Source organism: Ursus americanus, chromosome 9 (genome assembly GCF_024610735.1).
Source record: "Ursus americanus isolate L20-20 chromosome 9, mUrsAme1.1.p, whole genome shotgun sequence".
Classification (NCBI taxonomy): Eukaryota; Metazoa; Chordata; class Mammalia; order Carnivora; family Ursidae; genus Ursus; species Ursus americanus.
Window position 1 is genome coordinate 58,334,859 of NC_142135.1, and position 20,037 is coordinate 58,354,895.

Consider the following 20,037-nt stretch of genomic DNA (forward strand, 5'->3'; position numbering starts at 1 on the left):
CACCCTCATTTGCCACTCTCATTTATGTTACTTTCACAGTACGTTTATTTAATCCTTGCTCATTTATGATACTAGTCTGGTTTGTAATCTTTGCTTTCTATCTATTCATTTTCGTTGATTTCCTTTAGTCTGATGATCTCAACTGTCCCTCAATTTCAGATCTCTCTCTTGATCTTTAGATGAATGATACCGCTTACCACCTAGAAATGGAGTAATCCCAGAAAAAAAATCCCCTTTCATCTACTCACATTCAATTGCTTAGAATTTTGGCTGTTTCTGTCTCCCATAAATCTTGTCCATCCACCAGGCTCTCCACTTGAATTTCTTTTGCCCCCCAGTCTGACTCTTATCACCTGCCTGTTAGGACCTTCTAACTGGTCCCCCTGTCTTTAGGTTTTGTGCATTCAACCTATTCTTCAGACCAGCACCAGACTGATTATTCTAAGAAGCAAACTGAATGTTGTCCCACTTTTTTTGGGGGGTGGGGGTGGGTGTTTTATACAATGTACAGGATAAGAAAGCCCTTAGCAATCTTGTTTCCACATTCTGATGCAGCCCCTCACCTGTCAATTTCATGCTCTGAGAACACTGAAAAACTTACATCAGACTTCCAATCCCTCAAGCCTTTGTTCATGCTGTTTCTTCTCCCTGAAATGCTTTTGCTACCGTCTCTTGACTCCTGCAAACACACCTATGTGCTTTTCCTCCCAGGAGAAGAACTTCAGGCCAAAAACCATGTCTTTTTCTTTTTCTTTTTCTTTCCTTTTCTTTCTTTTCTTTTTTAATCTCCAGCATCTAGTCAAGAGGATCTTGAGCAAATATTAATAAAATAAATGCATCACTTAAAATGGGAGATTAATATTTGACCATGCATTTATTACAATATTCTATTTCAATTTATACACTAAGATTTATTTTAAATGTCACTAGATATAAAACAAAACTGTGATATTTCTCTTGATGTTTTCAATAGTAGGGAAATAATTTTTAAAGAAAGAGGCTAATAATCTTCACCCTGGCTCTCCATTTGGCCTTTATTAGAGATTAATTAATTTTCTTCCTTGGATCTGTGCTTGGAATCTCTCAATGAGGGTGACAAAGGATTTGTCCAATGTAGACCCTAATTTGGATTAATTTTGTATCTTACTGAGCAAGTAAGCAATTGTAATTTGTTTCTTTTTCTTTCACCACAACACAGGAAATTTATATCTGGAAGGATTTCCTCTTGGGCAGGCAATCTGCCTGGAAGTATTTATTGAGCACAGTCAGGATGAATCAGACTATCAGGTCGCAGTGTTTACAGATAAAAATAACTTACATGAGTAGAGCAACAGAGGGAGTATTTGAGACTTGTTGATGCATAGAGATCATGAAATGTTAGAACTGACAACCAAAGACGCTACAGAATCTCTATCCGTGGCAGTCCTGAAAAGCCATATACATTGACTTGGGAAAGTCATTCCACCATTCCATGCCTTAATTGCCTTATTTGTAAAATGGGTAGAATAAGGACCTACTTTATAAGTTGTCAGGAGAATTCACTGAGGTAATAAATGTGAAGCACTTAAATGAGATAAGTATAAAACCTGGCTCACTGTGTTCATTAATAAATGTTACTATCAATTTAGTAAACAGTGTCCAGTAATTACTGTAAGTATCTTGGTGACTCTGGAATAAAGAAGCATAAAGCATTATTTCCCTTTTATTACAATGACTCAATTAAAGAATTACTCTATAGTCCTTTCCCCAAAGGCTCATCTTATTCCCAAGAACCTCAAATGGGCACCTTTGACTTTAGAAAATTCCAAGATTTACTGCTTCTCCCTCTGAAAGGTTTCTAAGTGTTTAGTCCTGCATTGTGCTCCTAATGCGTTCTCCTATTACTGATCATCGGCATAATAAATAAGCATTTAGTAATGGTGCTCATAAAATCTAGTGATTATGCTGCACTTTACAGGTTAATCAACATTTTCTCATACGCTAATTTGCTTGTAACAACCCTAGGGAGGCTGGTTTTACTATTTCCATTTTGTGCACAAGGGATGAGAAATTCAGAGAAATTACATGACCAACCTAAGGTCACAAAATTGCCAGATGGCAAGTTGGGACACAAACCTTGGTCTTCTTACTTCAAATTCCATGTCATTGCACAAACTTTTGGTCTCTTGGCCTGGAAAAGATTGGTTTAGCAGAGCATTTGTGGAATCTTGTGTGAGTAGGTAGTACTTTGGGCATGGGTTTGCTGATTTCCTCCTGGGATGACAGACCAATATTTGTATTGTCCTTTATATTAGTCCACAGCTGTTTTACTTTCCACTATGGAATTATTGCATTTACTTTATCCCTGGTGAGTCCACAGAAAAACAAAACCAAAAATAATCAAATGTAAAAGGCGGGTTATTTAGTTTGTTTTTTCGTAAGAACTCAAATCATATGGTAAGTTTAAAATAAATGCAGGTCATTCACCACTTAAAGTTTTTGAGCTTCTCATTGAATATATAGAGAAAAAGGTGCTCCATTTCAGTTTTTAAGAGTGATTGTATAACCAAATACATTTTATAGGTCAATTTCTGCATCACTTTTATTTCTTTGAGATTTTGTTATTCCAGGTAATGCAGTATTGCATTTTCAATTTTGAGAGATTTTCCATTCTACCAATTCCAGTTTTGCCAATTTTTATAAGCTATTTTTTATCCTTCAAAGATTTGGTATTGCACTGAAATGTCTGTTATTAAAATGCTTATCTTTGATAATAGATAATAAGTAAAGCATATTATTGGGTATAAGGATTTGAAAAAGATAATTTTTGATTCTGCATCCCTTGAAATTTTGTCATAAATTCCAGAAATCAACATTCTTGCTAATAGCATGATCTTCTAACATTTTTATATTGAACTTTAAAAAACATCATTGTAAATTACAGCATGATGTTTTAGTAATAATAATCATATGCATTATCATCAAATTTCCCAAAAAATTTAGGCAGAAGTGAAAGTCTTCCATATGGAGACATGCCAGGTTTGGAACTCTAGTAATTCTGTATAGAAATCACCTTTTTTATGTTCAAAGCATAATCATTCATTTTAAAATTTGCCCAATATCATTATGCTAAACATCAAAGCCCCTGCCTATCTATAACTAAATCACTTAAACACTAAACTAAGCTGTGCTATTATTTATCATAACAAATGTGATATTATTTCCAATGTTATTAAAGTACTTAGTACTAACCAATAAATTTAAATGCTCATGCTGCTGTTAGCAAGGTCACCAGTGAGATTCTAGTTTCCACATTGAAAAATTACCTTTTGGTTCTCTCTCTCTCTCTCTCTCTTTTTTTTTTTTTTTTTGCCATCTTGCAGATTTTGCAAAATGAAATTTTTCTAACATTTTGAAATCTCTCATCTCATGGCCTTCTGGATGGCAGGCGTTTTTTCTCCCTCTCTGAATACATCTCACTTTTTCCCTCCTCCGCTCTCCATCTCAAGGAAACCCGAAGCACTGAAGCCATTCTACACTCTACTTTCACTCATCTCACCCTCGAATTGTCCTCCAATGTCTGTAGTGTCTATGTCCCAGACGTCTAATAAATCCTGCCCCCTCTTTATTTCCATTGCCATGACTCAGAACTTCTTCCTTCTCAACTGTATGGCCACTATGCCATCTTTATTGATTTTACCAACTCTACCCTATCCTGCTTGCTTCATCCCTACAATATTGTTAGAGACACACATAAAAAATGGAGTTTTATGCCCTACAAAGTGGACACCCACATTACAAAAACCATCCACGGCCCTTCATGCTCTATTTTCCTCCTATTCCTTCTTCACAGGGACCCACGTTCTTGACACGCCTTAATTTTACCATCTTCTCTCACTCCTGTGACTTGCACACGGCTCTTCCTTCTACGTACAATGATCTTGCTCACATGCCTCTTCCTTCACCACTCCAGTTTTCTCCTGGTTAGCTGCTACTCATCAAATCGGATGGGCTTTGTGTCCTTCAGAGAGCCGTCTTTGACCAACCTCCTACCCAAGCTGCAGTCCCAGAGCACCTGCAGAAGGGACTATCAAACACACTCCCTCTTCCTCCTCAGCAACACCTTTCCCAGCCTCCTTCGCAGTTATTACGGTCATGTAACCACAAAGGACCTAGCCCAAAACAATTCCCTTGGAGCTGCTCCATGCTTTTTGTCTTCCGTGGCTGGATACAAATAAACAAGGCAACATGGGAAGCCCTGAGATGAAGATGGCAGAGTCACTACAGGAGATTACGCTTGGCTTCTGAATTATCACTTGAAGAAAAGTTTCAGGCTGATTAGGAATACCTATTTTGGACTTTGTGTGATTAAAGTACCAACTTTTATTACCACAGATAGTTTATGCTAATACACTCCGTACACTCTAGCGAAAACATCTACTTTCTTGTCTAATCAAGATGGTAGCTCTCTGGGAAGTCCTAATACACTACCTGTTATAGTTACTACTCAATCAGTGTTTCTAAATAATAATTAAATGAGTGAATAAAAATGCTTTATGGACAGAAAACAGAGAATACATCAAATGGGACATCTTTAAAAAAAAAAAAAGATTTTATTTACTTATTTATCTGTCAGAGAGAGAGAGAGCACGAGCAAGCACAAGCAGGGGGAGCGACAGGCAGAGGGCAAATCAGGTTCCCCACTGAGCAAGGAGCCTGATGTGGGAATTGATCCCAGGACACTGGGATCATGACCTGAGCCAAAGGTAGATGCTTAACTGACTAAGCCACTAGATGTCCCCAGATGGAATATCTTCAATCAAGTTGTCATAGTTGATGTGCAAAGTTAATTTTTAAATATTACAGCTTTCATAAGGTAATTTGATAGTTACCCTCTTTAGAAATGCATTTTTCTTCAAATCATATCTATGATAGACATAGATACATGCTTATGGTATGAGGCATCTATCATATTTTATTTTAGATATTTCTCCTTGTATAGGCCGGTTTTATCCCCAATTTACTGGTATGTAGCAGATTTTAACAAGTAAGTGATAATGCTATGATTCTTTATTTATTTTTCTTAGTAATGTTTTATTCAGTAGGAAGATGGTAATTAGTTTTCTAAAAAAGCCAGATAATTCTCCTAAGCCTACCATTGTTAACTATTTTGATTTGTGGTACTGCATTATAAAGGGGTCATGGCAGGTGAGATAAACCTACAAGCAATAATTATATTAGGTGATTTTTTTTCAGTAGCCAATAATCAAATTTTAAAGCTGAAATTATGCAATCTTAGTGTTTACTCATTTATATAAGATAGTCTAATCAAAAAGCATAATATTGACTCTTAGAATGAACCACCCCTTGTATAATTATATGGAACTATAAAAGTGGGTGCAACCTGTTGACTCTGTCAGGAAAAGAACAGTCCTCTACTTGGACATTTATACTTGTGTAACATCAGAAACAGGATGTCAGTTTCTGTGAATGAAGGTAAGCATAACTTTTACTATCTTGTAACTTTCATATTTTTAAAGGATAATGCATAGATTCAGATGTTAGGTGAGTCAAGTTTTCTTATGTAAGAAATAAGTATTTCTCATGTAAGAAATTAGAAATTTTAATACTAATTATAGATCTGAAATGTCAGTTTGGGTTTCAACTGAAAGGAATGTAGGCTCTCCCTTTGCATTTGATGTTATTTAATCTGACCTACTTCCCATAATGTATTGGATAAAATAACAACTTTATTTTACAACTAATTCTATTGTTACAACTAATTCAAATTGTTTAAGCTATTGTTGTTCAGAATTCGCTAAGAAGCTTAAGACCTGGGATCCTAAAAAGTTTTTCTCTTCCCAGACTGAGATAAATTAATATATCCTTGAAACAGTAAACAAGAATTTCTCTAAATACTAAAGACAGAGTTTGAACTACAGACATTATTAGTGTTAGCTTCTTAGGACAAATTTGATAAAATGTTTTCATATTTTAAATATTTAACGTGTTTTAAAATTTAAATAATTTAAAATATTCTTGGACTAAAAAAGTTCCATATATAATAAAGTTGTTAAAGCAAATAGCAGAGGTGCTAAAGAGAAAAGAGCTTTCTTTTGTATTCTTACTGCCCCAGGCTAAAGTAATCTATGTATAGCTTAGTTAAGTGCATATCAAGTAAAGTTGTACCCTACAGGTCTTTTATAATCTGTAGGAAGCTTCAATTGTACTTTCAAATCCTATAAAGGAATACTACTACTATGAGAAATCTGCCACTATCTCTCATTCACTGGCAGATACCATGGTAACATTTTAAATTTTGTCTGTTGCTTCAGGTTAAATAGTTAGAAATAAAAATTCACAATGTAAAGATTAATCCCATCATAAGATTTTGGCTAACATTTCAGGTTAAATAGTTAGAATAAATATTCACAACATAAAGATTGATTCCATCATCTCATTAAGTTATGGAATAAAAGTTTATAAGAATACAAATAAATTTATATGTCTAATTTTATTCTAAAATTCGAAATATTATTTGGTATGACACAATTAACTTTTAGCAAGGTTTTCCTTATCTAGAAGGCCAACTTTTTTTTTTTTTTTTTTTTAAAGATAGAGGGAACACAAGCAGGGTGAGTGGAAGAGGGAGAAGCAGGCTCCTAGCGGAGGAGCCCGATGTGGGGCTTGATCCCAGAACGCTGGGAACACGCCCTGAGCCGAAGGCAGACGCTTAAGGACTGTGCCACCCAGACGCCCCTAGAAGGCCAACTTAATTAGCTTTTTAAATATCTCACATTTTAAATAATCTTATCAGATTTGCATTTTTAGTAATTGTTCCAATAATTTCTCTAGACTATGGTTGCTAAGGGCCCTGGGAATGGTGCTGGTTTGGATAATCTATGTACAGCAATTAGTCTTCTGGGAAGTAGAGCAGAATTTGCTTCAGGTTTCTCTGTAACAAAGTACACTGAGTTTCTCGGATTCCCTGGTAGAAAAGAGCATTTCATAGGATGTCCACAGTAGTGTGTATATGTGTGCATGTGTGTGTGTGTGTGTGTGTGTAATTTATCTCACTATTTATCAACATTAAGCAGAATTTTCCACGTGAGGCTCTGTTGTCACGAGACTGATGACACAGCCTGGTGAGTAGTAGAATCTCATGAACATTAGTTTCCTCCCTTCCTCCCTGACCCAATCCTTTTCTAATGTAACTTAAATATTTCAAGACACGCTATATGAAAAATTTCTCCTTTCCACAAAATTTGGCAGAAACGGGGTAGAATTTTTGAAAATTACCTAAAAAATAAGAGAAAGCAATTGAATTAAGACAGTTGTCTAAGTACACATATTTATTTTCCTTTCCATCTGAAAACCTATGAAATGTCAAAAAATTATAATTAAGAGTAAATACAAACAAAGCAATGCCACCTATAGTCTAGAAATGTTAAAGAATTCTGGAAAAATGGAAGGGGGGCAGGATCACATCTATAGAGATATAAATAAAGGAAAACACAAGCATAGGCAAAAATATACTATGATGAGAAGAATGACAGGGGAGCCAAGCCACAGGATAAAAGAGGTGGTCTTTAAACATTCCTCAGAGCAGTTGTTAATAGAAGAGAAATGGTCAGAGTAAGGTCAGAGTCAATACCTCTCCCCTCTCTAATTTGTAGTAAGCAGTGGACAGCAATGGTGCTTGCCCATAGCCTAAAGTGGAGTGTGGGCAATGGGGCCCTGGAGCAGAGCAATGTTCCAGAGAGGACAGGAACTGCTGAACTCAGAAGGGAAGCTGAGGCACACTGCATAGCCTCCCAACAGCATATCTGGGTTCTCCCACAAAATCACCAGAGACTGAACTTGAACAGAAAAGGCAAGTACATAGAGATACCAAACACAAAAATGAACAAACAGGGATTACTCAACATTTGAAGGAAATGGCCTCTACTGTAAAAGAGAAAAGGAGATCAGGACTTTAAAATAAAAATGTGAGAATATATTACATTTACAGAGACTCAAGCGGAGATTTTGAAATAAAAATTTCTTCATGAAATTTTAAAAAATACTTGAATGATAGACATTACTAGAGAGCAAAATAGTGAATTGGAAGATCAAGTTGAAGAATTTTCCCATGATACAGTGTAAGAAGAAAAATAAATTATATATGTGCATATATATATATATATATATATACATACCCATATATATGTATGGGTATGCATTCATACATATAAGTGACAGTAGGCTTCAGATGCAAGGAAAGATGGATCAGGAAATGTTAATATGTAACCACAAAAATCAAACGGACAGAAGGTATACAAATATCTACACATCCAGCTGGAAATAGACACTTAGCATCATTCCTCCTTCTTTTGCCAATTGTACTCCAATTGATCTCAGGGTGATAGAAATGATCCTTCCCCCATTCTCAGTCCATGCAATTCAGGCAAAGTTGACTCTAAGTATGACTTTGACAAAGGGCATATAACTCAGATCCAAATAATCAGATGATTGTTTTTCTGGCTATGGTGACTAAGATATTGAATTTATAAATTAATTAGAGCCAGTGGTACATCATGAAATTTTGTAGAGCTGGTAGAAAATTCAGTGATCATACCCAGAGATATAAACTTGAAAGATTTTAGCCAGGTGCTGCTGTAGGTGAGCCTTCAAAGAAGTAGAGAATTTTCTTGCTCTTGATGTAAAAAAGAGATAGAGACAGCTTAAAAAAAAAAAAGATTTTCTAGATTTATTTGAGAGAGAGAGTGAGAGAGAGAGCACAAGAGAGGGACACTGGGAAAAGGAGCAGCAGACTCCCCACCAAACAGGGAGCCTGACTCAGCGCTTGATCCCAGGACCCCAGGATCATGACCTGAGCCAAAGGCAGACACTTAGCTGCCTGAGCCACCCAGGTGTCCCAAGAAACAGCTTTGATGACACAGAGTCCTGGATCCATCTGGGTCTTAAGCTAGTTCTACCACAGGCCTTTTTAATTTTGGAGCCAATTAATTCTAGTTTGGGTTAAGCCAGTTCTGATTGTGTTTTTCTATTGCTTGCCATGAAAAGATGCCTAACCTATGTAGAAATAAATAACAATACTAAACAAAATAGAAGAAAATTTCCCAGAGCCCAAGAAAGATAATCACTAGATTAGAAGTGACCACAGAGTACAGAACAAGATAAACAGCAGAAAATCCCCACTGAGTTGCATGACGGTGAAATTTCAGAACACCAAGAATTATAATAAAAGTCCTAAAGATTTCAGAGAAAAAAATGAAATACAGCATCAAGAAATGAATGAGAAATAGCTAGACATAAGACACTTTATCTGCAAATATTGGATTGTAAAAGGTAACAATAAAGTCTTAAAATTTCTGAGGGAGGGGCGCCTGGGTGGCACAGCGGTTGGGCATCTGCCTTCGGCTCAGGGCGTGATCCTGGCGTTATGGGATCGAGCCCCACATCAGGCTCCTCTGCTATGAGCCTGCTTCTTCCTCTCCCACTCCCCCTGCTTGTGTTCCCTCTCTCGCTGGCTGTCTCTATCTCTGTCAAATAAATAAATAAAATCTTTAAAAAAAAAAAATTTGAGGGAAAATGACTTTGAAAGAATTTTGTATTGATTAAACTGCTATTTAATAGGAAGCCAAAATAAGGAGATCTTTGGACATGCAAGGACATAGACATGTTACCACTAACATACTTTACCTGGCAGAATTACTTACATATAGAATCTAGAAAAATTAATATGAATACAAGAAAAAGAATTATAAAGATTATGAGGAACAACCATACAATTTACAATTGTCTAAATATTTTATAAAGTTTAATTTCTTAAAAATCAGAAACTAAAATAATGGATATATTAATATGGATGGAAGAGACAGGGAGGAGAGAAATGCAAGCATACTAAGCTTATTATATTGTAAATGGGGAAGATATAGACAATCATTAACCACTGTCGTTTAAGCAAGTAACAGCTATATGATATTTTGATGACTTCTCTTCAGAAACAACAGAGGACAGAATAACATTTGAGATGCTTAAGAAAAAGAAACAACTGTTAAATAAAAGTTCTCCACCCAGCAAAGTATGCCTTAACATATTTTTCAAGCAGAACTGCCTTACAAAAAATTCCAAAGAAAGTCCTCCAGGTTGAAAAGAGATGACCCCAGACAGTAACTCAAATCTACAGGAAGAAATGAGTAGTGGATATGGTAAATATAACACTGTATTTTGGAGGGCATAATAACATTTAAAAAACCTACCAATAAATGAGAATCATTTTCTAAAAGAATTGTTGGACACAAAAGAAGGCAGTAAAAAAAGAACAGGTGGCAGAAAAAGATATGAGACATAGAAAACAAATATCAAAATAGAAGTATCATAGCAACAATTACATTAAATGTCAATGACTAAACATTAATTAAAAGGCAGAGACTATCAAGCTGGATAAAAGAGCAACCTCTAACTCTGCTATATATAGAAAATACCCTTTAAAGACAAATAAGTTAAAAGTAAAATGATGGAAAAAGATTTACCATAGAAACAATAAATATATGATACCTGGAATAGCTATCTCAGACAAAATCGACTTTAACAGGAAATATTACTAAAGACAAAAAAAAAAAAATCTTGTAATGATAAAGGAAAAATAGGAAACGAACAATTACAAATTTGCATATATCTAAGAACAGAGAATCCCCAAAATGAAGTAAATCCTGAACAGAATGAAGAGACTAGACAAGTTAATAGTTACAATTGAAATGTAAATACTCCTCTCTCAGGAGCTGATAGAATAGACAGAAACTGAGGGTTTTAGAGGGGAGGGGGGGTGGGGGGATGGGCTAGCCTGGTGATGGGTATTAAGGAGGGCATGCATTGCATGGAGCACTGGGTGTTATACGCAAACAATGAATAATGGAACACTACATCAAAAACTAATGATGTACTGTATGGGGACTAATATATCAAAAAAAAAAAAAAAAAGGACAGAAAATCACTGAGAATATAGAAGGCTTGAACAGCACTACTAACCAACTGGACCTAATAACATATTCAGAACCTTGACCAAACGACAGCAGAATACACTTTCTTTTCAAGTAATAATCTCCAGGATAGACCACATGCCAGCCATAAAACATGTTTCAACAAGTCTACATTTGAATTTAGACAGACTAAAATCATACAAAGTATGTTGCCTGACCACAACCAGATTGGATTAGAATTCAACAACTGAAAGAAATTTGGGGAAACCCTACATATTTGGAAATTAAACATTACACTTCCAAAAAATAACTTGTGAGTAAAAGAAGCTGCAAATGAGAACAACAAATCAGAGTTTATGGGATGCCACTAACACAGGGTTTAGAAAGTATCTTGTAGCTTTAAATGCCTACATTAGAAGGATGAAAGACCTGAAATCAATAACCTAAGGTTACATATCAAGGAAGGAGAGAAAGAAGAGCAAATCAAACCCAAAGTAATTAGAAAGAAAGAAAAATCAGGAGGAAAAAAACAATGAAAACAATGAAACCTAAAGTAGAAAGACAATAGAGAAAAACCAATAAAATTAAAAACTGGTTCTTCGCAGGGATCAAGAAATTTGATAAACTATTAGCTAGCAGAGAGCAATGACACAAATTACCAAAATTAGGAATGAAAGAGGGGACATTACTGCAGATCCTACAAGAATTAAAAGTATTATAAGGGAATTTTATGAGTAACCTTATGCCAAAAATAGATGAATAGATATATTTCTTGAAAGGCACAAACCACCAAAATTTACTCAAGAAAAGAATAAATTCAGAAAAGATCTATAAAAGGTAAGAAAAGTGAATTGGTAATTAAATATATTCCCAGAAAGAAGCCTAGACAACCCAATTCACCAGGCTGCACTGGTGACTTGTATCAGAAATTTTAGAAAGAAATAATACCAATACTATATGTACTACTTCAGGAAATAGAAGGGAACATTTCTCAACTCTATCAGTGAGGCCAGGATTACACTGATACCAAAGCCATACAGAGACATTACACAAAAGAGAAACTACAGATCAATATTCTTCACGAACATAAAACCTAAAATCTTTAACAAAATATTAGTAAACTGAATTCAGCAACATATAAAAGTTTTACTTAATAGGAAGTCAATTAATGTAAAATAATAGAATAAATGAGAAAAAAACACATAATCATCTCAATAGTTGTAAAGAAAGCAAATAAAAATGTAACACCTTCTCATGATTAGAAACTCTTAACAAAGTCATCATGGAAGATATGTTCCTCAACCTGATAATAGGCAATTATGAAAATTCTAATATTCTCATTATACTCAATGGTGAAAGACAACGCATTTCCCCTAAGACTGGGAAAGAGGCAAGATGTCCACTCTCTGGACATCTATTCAACAACATCCTGGAGCTTTTAACCTGTGTTTTATGGTGGAAAAAAAGAAGTTAAAGGCATATAGTTGGGAAAGAAAGACGCAAACTGCCCTTATGACAAAAGACATGACCTTACATGTATAAGTTTCTAAGAAATCCAGAAAAAAAACTATTAAAGTTAATAAGCATGATTAACAAGGTTGTAGGTTACAAGAGCAATATAAAAACTCAAATTTTATTTTTATACTTTAACAACAGATAATCTGAAAGCAAAATTAAGAAAACAATTCTGTTCAATATATCTTAGAACTAATAAAATTCTTAGGAATACAATTAACAACAACAACAAAGTGTATGGCCTGTGCATGGAAAACTATAAAACCCTGCTGTGAGAAATCAAGAAATATCTATGTGATGGAGAAAAATGCCATGTTTCTGGATTAGGAGACTTGATATTGTTAAGATGGCACTTCTGCTAAATTGATCTATAGACTAAATGCAATTCCTATCAAAATCCTAGCAAGCTTTTCCATGGAAATTGACAAGGTGATCCTAAAATTTATAGTGCAAAGAACTTGGAATAGCCAAACCAATTTGGAAAAAGAAGAACAAATTTGGAGGAATTACACTATCTGATTTCAAAATTTACCATGAAGCTACAAAATCAAGACTACAAAATTGACTTATTTATGCACAGACTTATCAATCAGTGGAGTAGAATATGAAGTCTAGAAACAAACCTATATATTTATGGTCATTTGATTTTTGACTACGGTCCCAAAGCAATTTGAAGAAAGCATAGTTTTATTTAACAAGTGGTAACAATTGAATATCCATGATGATGAACTTATACCTCTACCTCACACCCTACACAAAAATTAACTCAAAATGAATGTAAAAGAATAAAATCATAAGCCTTTTTAATGAGAACATAAGCAAAAATTGCTGTATATGACCCTCAAAGCACAATCCATAAAAATAAATTAGACGTTTTTCAAAATTAAAAATTTTGCCTTTCAAAAGACACCATTAAGAAAATAGAAGCCACAGAGTCTGCGAAAATATTTGTGAATCATTTATCTGATACAAGACCTGAATCCAGAATAAAGAACTCTTACAACCTAATATTAAGAAGAAAACTCAATTTGGGGGCGCCTGGGTGGCACAGCGGTTAAAGCGTCTGCCTTCGGCTCAGGGCGTGATCCCGGCGTTCCGGGATCGAACCCCACATCAGGCTCCTCCTCTATGAGCCTGCTTCTTCCTCTCCCACTCCCCCTGCTTGTGTTCCCTCTCTCGCTGGCTGTCTCTATCTCTGTCAAATAAATAAATAAATAAAAATCTTTAAAAAAAAAAAAAGAAGAAAACTCAATTTAAAAAAGCAAAATAATTTACTAAGCATTTTGTTAAGAAGATGTATGAATGGCTGATAAATGAAAAACATGGACAATATCATTAACCATTAGGGAAATGCCAATTAAAACCATAATGAGATACCACTATATACACACTAGAATGATTAAAATCAAAAAGATTGCTGACACCACGTTTTGTGAGGGTACGGAGAAACTGAAATCCTCATACAGTGCTAGTGGGCATGTAAAATGGCCCAGCCACTTTGGAAAATGGTTTGGCAGTTTCATACAAAGCCAAACACATACTTATCCTATGACCCAGCAATTCACTACCACGTATTTAACCAAGAAAAATGAAAACAGGTGTCTACAGAAGGATTTGTATGAAAAATTTCATAGCAGCATTACTCATGATAAACTAAAATTAGAAATAATCCAAATGCCCAGCAACTGGTAAATGGCAACACCTTTAATATTATCCTGCTGAGGAATTCCATTCCTTGGGTGGAATTGATGGCAACCTGCACAATCTATTAATAGATTTGTGTGTTGGGGGCGGAGCTTCCATTGTCCCAAAATATTATGATGCCGCATTACCTGCCCTTAAGTTCAGCCCAGTGTAGCCCCTAGGTCAAGTGGTCCACAACCTTCATTTAGCACAGGATCTATGCCAGGTCCTGGAGCCATGAGGGTCTTACAACAGGTACTGGAGATTGCTAAATGAAGTGATTATGTGATTATGACAATCCAGGGCCTTAAAGGAGCACACAGATTGTCCAAACAAGAGACTGCCAAAGCTGTTTTGGCCTGTGCAAAGTGCAATCCGTTTTTGAAAGAAGTTTTTTCCTTTCTAACCTTGTAGCCTAAACATAGTTGCTACAGTTTCAAAGCGTCCACTGAATGAACAGAGAGAAGCAGCCTCAACCTTCCACTCCACAACTTACACCCATACTGCTGATTAATAGATGCAGCGCAGGCCCATGAAGATAAGCCTTTCACAAAGCTGAGGGTAAACAAGCTGACAGCAGTCAATATGATTCACCTTTACCTAAGTTGTTGTTTGTAGCCATTCTGAAACACCACATCATGAGATTAGTATTGCCATCCACAGGAAATGGGGCCTGAGGTTCAAAGGGACATGATCTAGTTGCTCAAACCAGTGCTAAGATTTAATCTGTCTCCCTAGTCTTCTGGAAAGAGAAGTTCTCATAAAAATCTTATTTCCAACTCAAAGAGTCTAAAATGAAATGGGAAACCCAACCTCAGAAGCTTTTAGGAAAAAAAAAAATTCTAAAAAGGAAAAATCGTCCCAATTTACTCAGTTATTCTCTCACTCTCAACCACCTCCATCCCCCGCCTCCCTTCCTCCCCCCCTCCTCCGCCCCGGTCCTGAGGGTGGGCGGTTCTTACTGTTTTTATTATAAAAGTTTCCAGATTCCTTGGATCCACCCAGACCTGACACCTTGACTCAGGGGGTGCGCAGCCCGGACAGGCAAGTCGCCGCGTTCTCTGCGCTTGAAGTAGCGAGCGGGGGACAGTCTCGGCGCGGCCCCGAAGTCTGTGTCCCGGCCTCCTCCCCGCGCCCCTCTTGCTTCCCGCGCTGCGAGCAGCCCGGGACGCGGAACCCCTTCCAGAAGTTCTGTCGGCCCGGGGAGAGCGAGTTGCCGGCAGCTCTCCGCGCTCCCTCGCCGCAGGTGCCCGCGCACGTGGGGAGCAGCTGGCGCAGGGGGAGCAGCTGGCGCAGGTGGCGCCGGGGTGCGGTCGATGAGGCGCAGCCTGAGGAAGATGCTAAGCCCGGGGAAGCAGGAGGAGCCCCCGGGCGCAGTCTACCAGGGCGTGGAGAACGACATGGACGACTCCAAGGACTCGCTTAAGGTACCCCGATTGGTGGGCGGTCGGGACGGGGTCGGGAGCCCCGGCGGGGGCGGCAGTGCTTGACTCTGCCCTCCTGCGTTCGGGGTTTCTCAGCCGGCGGCTCTGGGACGGGAGGACGCCGGGCACTGGGGACCTTCTCAGAATGGGGGCGGGGGGCGATAGGCGGCGTTAGTGAGCGCCCCAGCAGCCCTGCTGTATCCTTTCTGTTCGCTTGCTGGTTTGCTCACCCTGCCCTTACTCCTGCGCGGGCACCTGCAGTCCGGGGACACTTACCCCAAAGTAGCGGGAATGGCGGGACTGGCGAGCTCCTCCAGGAAGTGGGGCGTCAGGAAGGGCTGTGGAAGGGGAGGCCCTCTGACGTCGGGTAGGTGGTCTTCGCGAGGCGCTGAGGGCTAGAATGGGCTTGGGTCGTTTGAGCGGCTCCCGGGACACCCGGCGTCTGCAGAGGCAGCATGAGCTCCAAAGGGCGCGGTCAGGGGACAGAGGCTGTTGAGGGTTCAGCAAACCCGCGCCCTGGCTTTCTTCCCATTGTCAGCAGGAGGAGGGGTCTTTTTTTAAACGTGAAAATGTCACGTCTTTCCAACCTCCCAGCCCCCACCTCAAATCCATTTCCGAAGTGGACTCCTGTTAATAGCGCCTCAGGTATTTTCCAGAGCGCGGGGGGAGGGGCCGTTTGCACAAATACACACACGTGGCTTATGAAATTATATTTTAGAGTACTTTAAAATTCAGCACCTGGGGATTTACCTTACTCTTTTTTGCAGCTTAATAGTATTCCCTTGTATGACTGTACCATGATTTACTCACTAGCTCAGCGTGAGTGGACACTTAGGTTGTGTTTGTTTTTGTTTTATTTTGCTATCACACATGTGATTGTGTTTGTGAATGTGAATACGACTGACTCTGTTAGTATATTAGTGAATATGTATGCATGTCAAAGTCTTTGTAGGACCAAGAGGTATGTACAGCTTTAGTTTTGATAGAAATCACCAGACCTCTAAATAGGTTGCACAAATTGACACTGTTGCCAATAGTGTGAGTCAGGCATGTGAATCACAAAAGCCTGGAAGACAAACCAGCCTTCACCTATTTGGGCATCCAGATTAAACACTGACTTTTTTCTTCTCCTCCTTGATTTCATATTAACTAGGGTCTTTTGGCTTAATCCAAAGAACAGAGATCATGAGTTGACTTCAAGCGCTAGGATAGTGTCTTTGGAATTAACATTACGGACTAGAAGAAAATTTTACATTTCAAAAATCTCATCAGAACTACTTCATTTACCAAAGTGGTTTTGTTTTCAAGAGATATTTGCTGAAGGATTTCTGCAGCACAGAGTCTCAAACTTCATGTTTTTGTTTGTCTTCATTTAGTTTTATTGCCTAAGTCAAGTAGAGTCATTTACGTTATTTAAGGCTTTTAGAAGCTACAATAGAGCTTGTAGTTTGAAGGGTTTAAGTATTTTATTACCTTCAGTAATTCCAGATCATTCTGTAGGAATGTCAGTGGTGAGACTAATTACAAATCAGTACCTATAATACTGTGGAGAGTTTTGACTCTAGGGGTTTCCTGATTAAAAAGATACGGCTTATAGTATTTTCTCCAGCATTGATACACCATCTCAGGGATACTAACAAAATCAAAGGATGGAAGAAACCTTACAAGATGAGAAATGTGGGAAAAGAACCATCTGACTGAGGCCTTTACCTTTTTCCACGACTTTCTTTCAACAGAGTTAATACATTAGCATTTGACCCTTCATTCGTTAAAACCTTTCACCTAGCTTCCCTCTTTTTTACCCGATTACTGCTTGTATGTATTTCATTAAAGCAACCTAGAACAAATGTATTTAATACCTCTGTTTTAAAGTGCTTGGAATTAGCTGTTTAAAAGTGATCTAGTCTATTATGTTCTGTACCTCATCATATAGTTTGGAATCTAAAAGAATCTTAAGTAACCCTGTGACAATAACAGAACTATATTGAATGGATATATAATAATTATGTCTAAATGACATCCTTGGATTACTTTCAGAACTTTCTTTAAGAAGTCTCTTCAAAACCCGACTTAACATGTGTATAAATTCAGACTGTTCAGTATGTCTGATGAGCTTATATAAAGCACTTAGATGCTCTTTTGTCATTGTGAATTCAGTACCTTACGAGAGCATCTGAACCTCGTACTTGTTCTCAAGAGTGTGTTAATTGGGTTTGTGTTACAGCACATCACTGAACAGACCTGTAAATTGTTCTCTGGCACTGTGGAGTGGGCAGTGTAATCCCTTTATTTTCACTGGGAGAACATAAAATTCAAGTGCTAAAATACTTCCAAATGTAATTAGATACTTTCTTTGATAGAGGCATTGAGAAACAACTTATTTCTGTAAGAACCTCATTTTTAATTTATTACTGAATCTGTTTAAGTTTGGAAATGGTTGCACGCTTATTGTTCTTCATTCACTAAAATTATGTGTAGTTACATAGAATTTTGTAGTTGAAAAGTGATACATGCATATTTAAAGGACTGTCATAGAAAAATGATTTCTTCGGTACCATTCTGTCATAACAAAACAAAAACCAAAGTTCAAACTTTTAAGGGATTTTGTTTTGTTTATTTCAACCTGGCATTTGTTGAATGAATCCTTTTTGTTGTTTTTGAGTAAATCCTAATATGCTCCATGTTTATTAACTATATTAAAATACATTAAATACTTTAACACTGAATTTTATTTCATGCGTGTCAAATGTGACCAGTCACAGCCAAAGGTAGAATTGAAGCAAGTACCTGGCTCATTTGTTTGAAGGAGGTTTCTGCATTTTCAGGAAGTAGTTATTTTACAGTGGTTTCTATGAAAAGCTACTGTCTTGTAAAATGTTTCATTTTTGGTTCAAGTGTTAAGAAATACCTTTAGAAAAAAAAATCAGGTGTATTATGTGGTCACACATTTGCAAAGCTGTGAGGGACATTGAGAAATAATTTTATTCTATGTATTACCATAGCACCAGCATGAGGTTCCATTAATTTTTCCTATTGATTTTTAAAAAGGTAGTCTGGGGAAATTCTAGGGCATATAATAGTCCATATAGCCCCCACCTGCTGCTCTGTAAGAGCTCTGGGTCTTTTTTATTTCTCTCCTTCCTTCACTCTCTCCCTCTTATATATTTACATATATAAAGTATCATGCAAAATAAGTATCCAAATGTGTAGTACACATTCAGCATAGCCTTTGAGGAATGAACCAGAGAGTGTTTCTCAAACTTTTTTTTTGTCACAGAATCCCTTTAAACTTAAAATTGAGGATTCCAAAGAATGCTTGTTTATGGGGTTGAAGCTACCAATATTAGAAATTAAAGTGGAAAAAAAAATTTTAAACCTGAGAATCCATGGTACACATTCCAGTACCTGTCAATGCTGTAATGTCACTTTACATTCTGTGGCTTGTCTCTCACTGTGCAGTCGTGAGAGACAGAAAGAAAGGCTAGGCTGGAGAACGGCATCTTGTAGCTCTCGTGAAAGCCTCGAGGAGGGAGAATTTAGGAGGGCATTAGGAGGGTGCATTGGAAAGGAAGGAGAGCAGGGTGCACTTGCTTCAGGTGTTCAGCCTGGTAGAGCTCAAGCTAAGCACAACATGAACACGGCACAGCGTGGTACAAGAAGAGGCTGGCTTCTGGAGTAGAAAACTTGTGTGCAATTCAGGGACATGTCAGAGTTTGGCTACAGCCTCAGTTCTGGGCCAAACTCTGCAATTTGGCTTTGGCTTTGCCTTTGGCAATCTAATATCAAAATACCTAATTCAGTGCCATTTCTGGTGTCTTTGGACTGGTGTGTTATTAGTGATACCACATCTAAACAATATAAAAATGTCAGCAATAGAATAAGGCATGTCATTCATATTTGTTGATAATACCTAAATACTCATTTTCAAATATAAGGAATTCTAGAAGCAAGTTTGAATAACACTCTTGTCAGTCAATTGAAGTATAATTACTAAATATAATTATTTTGAAAAATTTTTTTCTTTTTAAAGATTTTATTTATTCGAGATAGAGTGAGAGAGAGCACAAGAGCAGGGTGAGGGACAGAGGGAGAAGCAGATGCCCCATTGAGCAGGGAGTCCGATGCAGGGCTCAGTCCCTGGACTCCAGGATCATGACCTGAGCCAAAGGCAGACGTTTAACCAACTGAGCTACCCAGCTGCCCCAATTTTAAAAATTCTTAATTTTTTGTATAAAATAGATACTAAGAATTTTCAGGTAGGGAACTAGAATAGAGAACTATTTTGTCAGTTAATGTAGATATTAAAAGATGATTACTTAATTTTTGAAAAAACCTAATATACTTTTGATCTAAAATATTTATGAAAATTTAAATAATGCAAGGCAGGATAATAGAAACAAGTTTATCACATGAAGGTTTTTACTAAATTTTGTTTGCTATAGTAACATGAA

General features: G+C 37.2%; 1 protein-coding gene and 1 long non-coding RNA gene across 2 annotated transcripts in view; one reads left to right on the forward strand and one right to left on the reverse strand.

The window, feature by feature from the left end:
- LOC123800479 (uncharacterized) overlaps nucleotides 1-16,049 on the reverse strand; it is a 64,474-nt gene extending 48,425 nt beyond the window's left edge. The window contains exon 1 of the long non-coding RNA XR_006781926.2: nucleotides 15,863-16,049. This is a non-coding gene — a long non-coding RNA (uncharacterized LOC123800479). The remainder of the gene's footprint in view (nucleotides 1-15,862) is intronic.
- The window catches only part of TRPA1 (transient receptor potential cation channel subfamily A member 1), a 50,484-nt gene continuing 45,692 nt past the window's right edge, over nucleotides 15,246-20,037 (forward strand). The window contains exon 1 of the mRNA XM_045810196.2: nucleotides 15,246-15,589. Coding sequence (XP_045666152.2) covers nucleotides 15,479-15,589 — 111 coding nt within the window. The 5' untranslated portion in view covers nucleotides 15,246-15,478. The remainder of the gene's footprint in view (nucleotides 15,590-20,037) is intronic.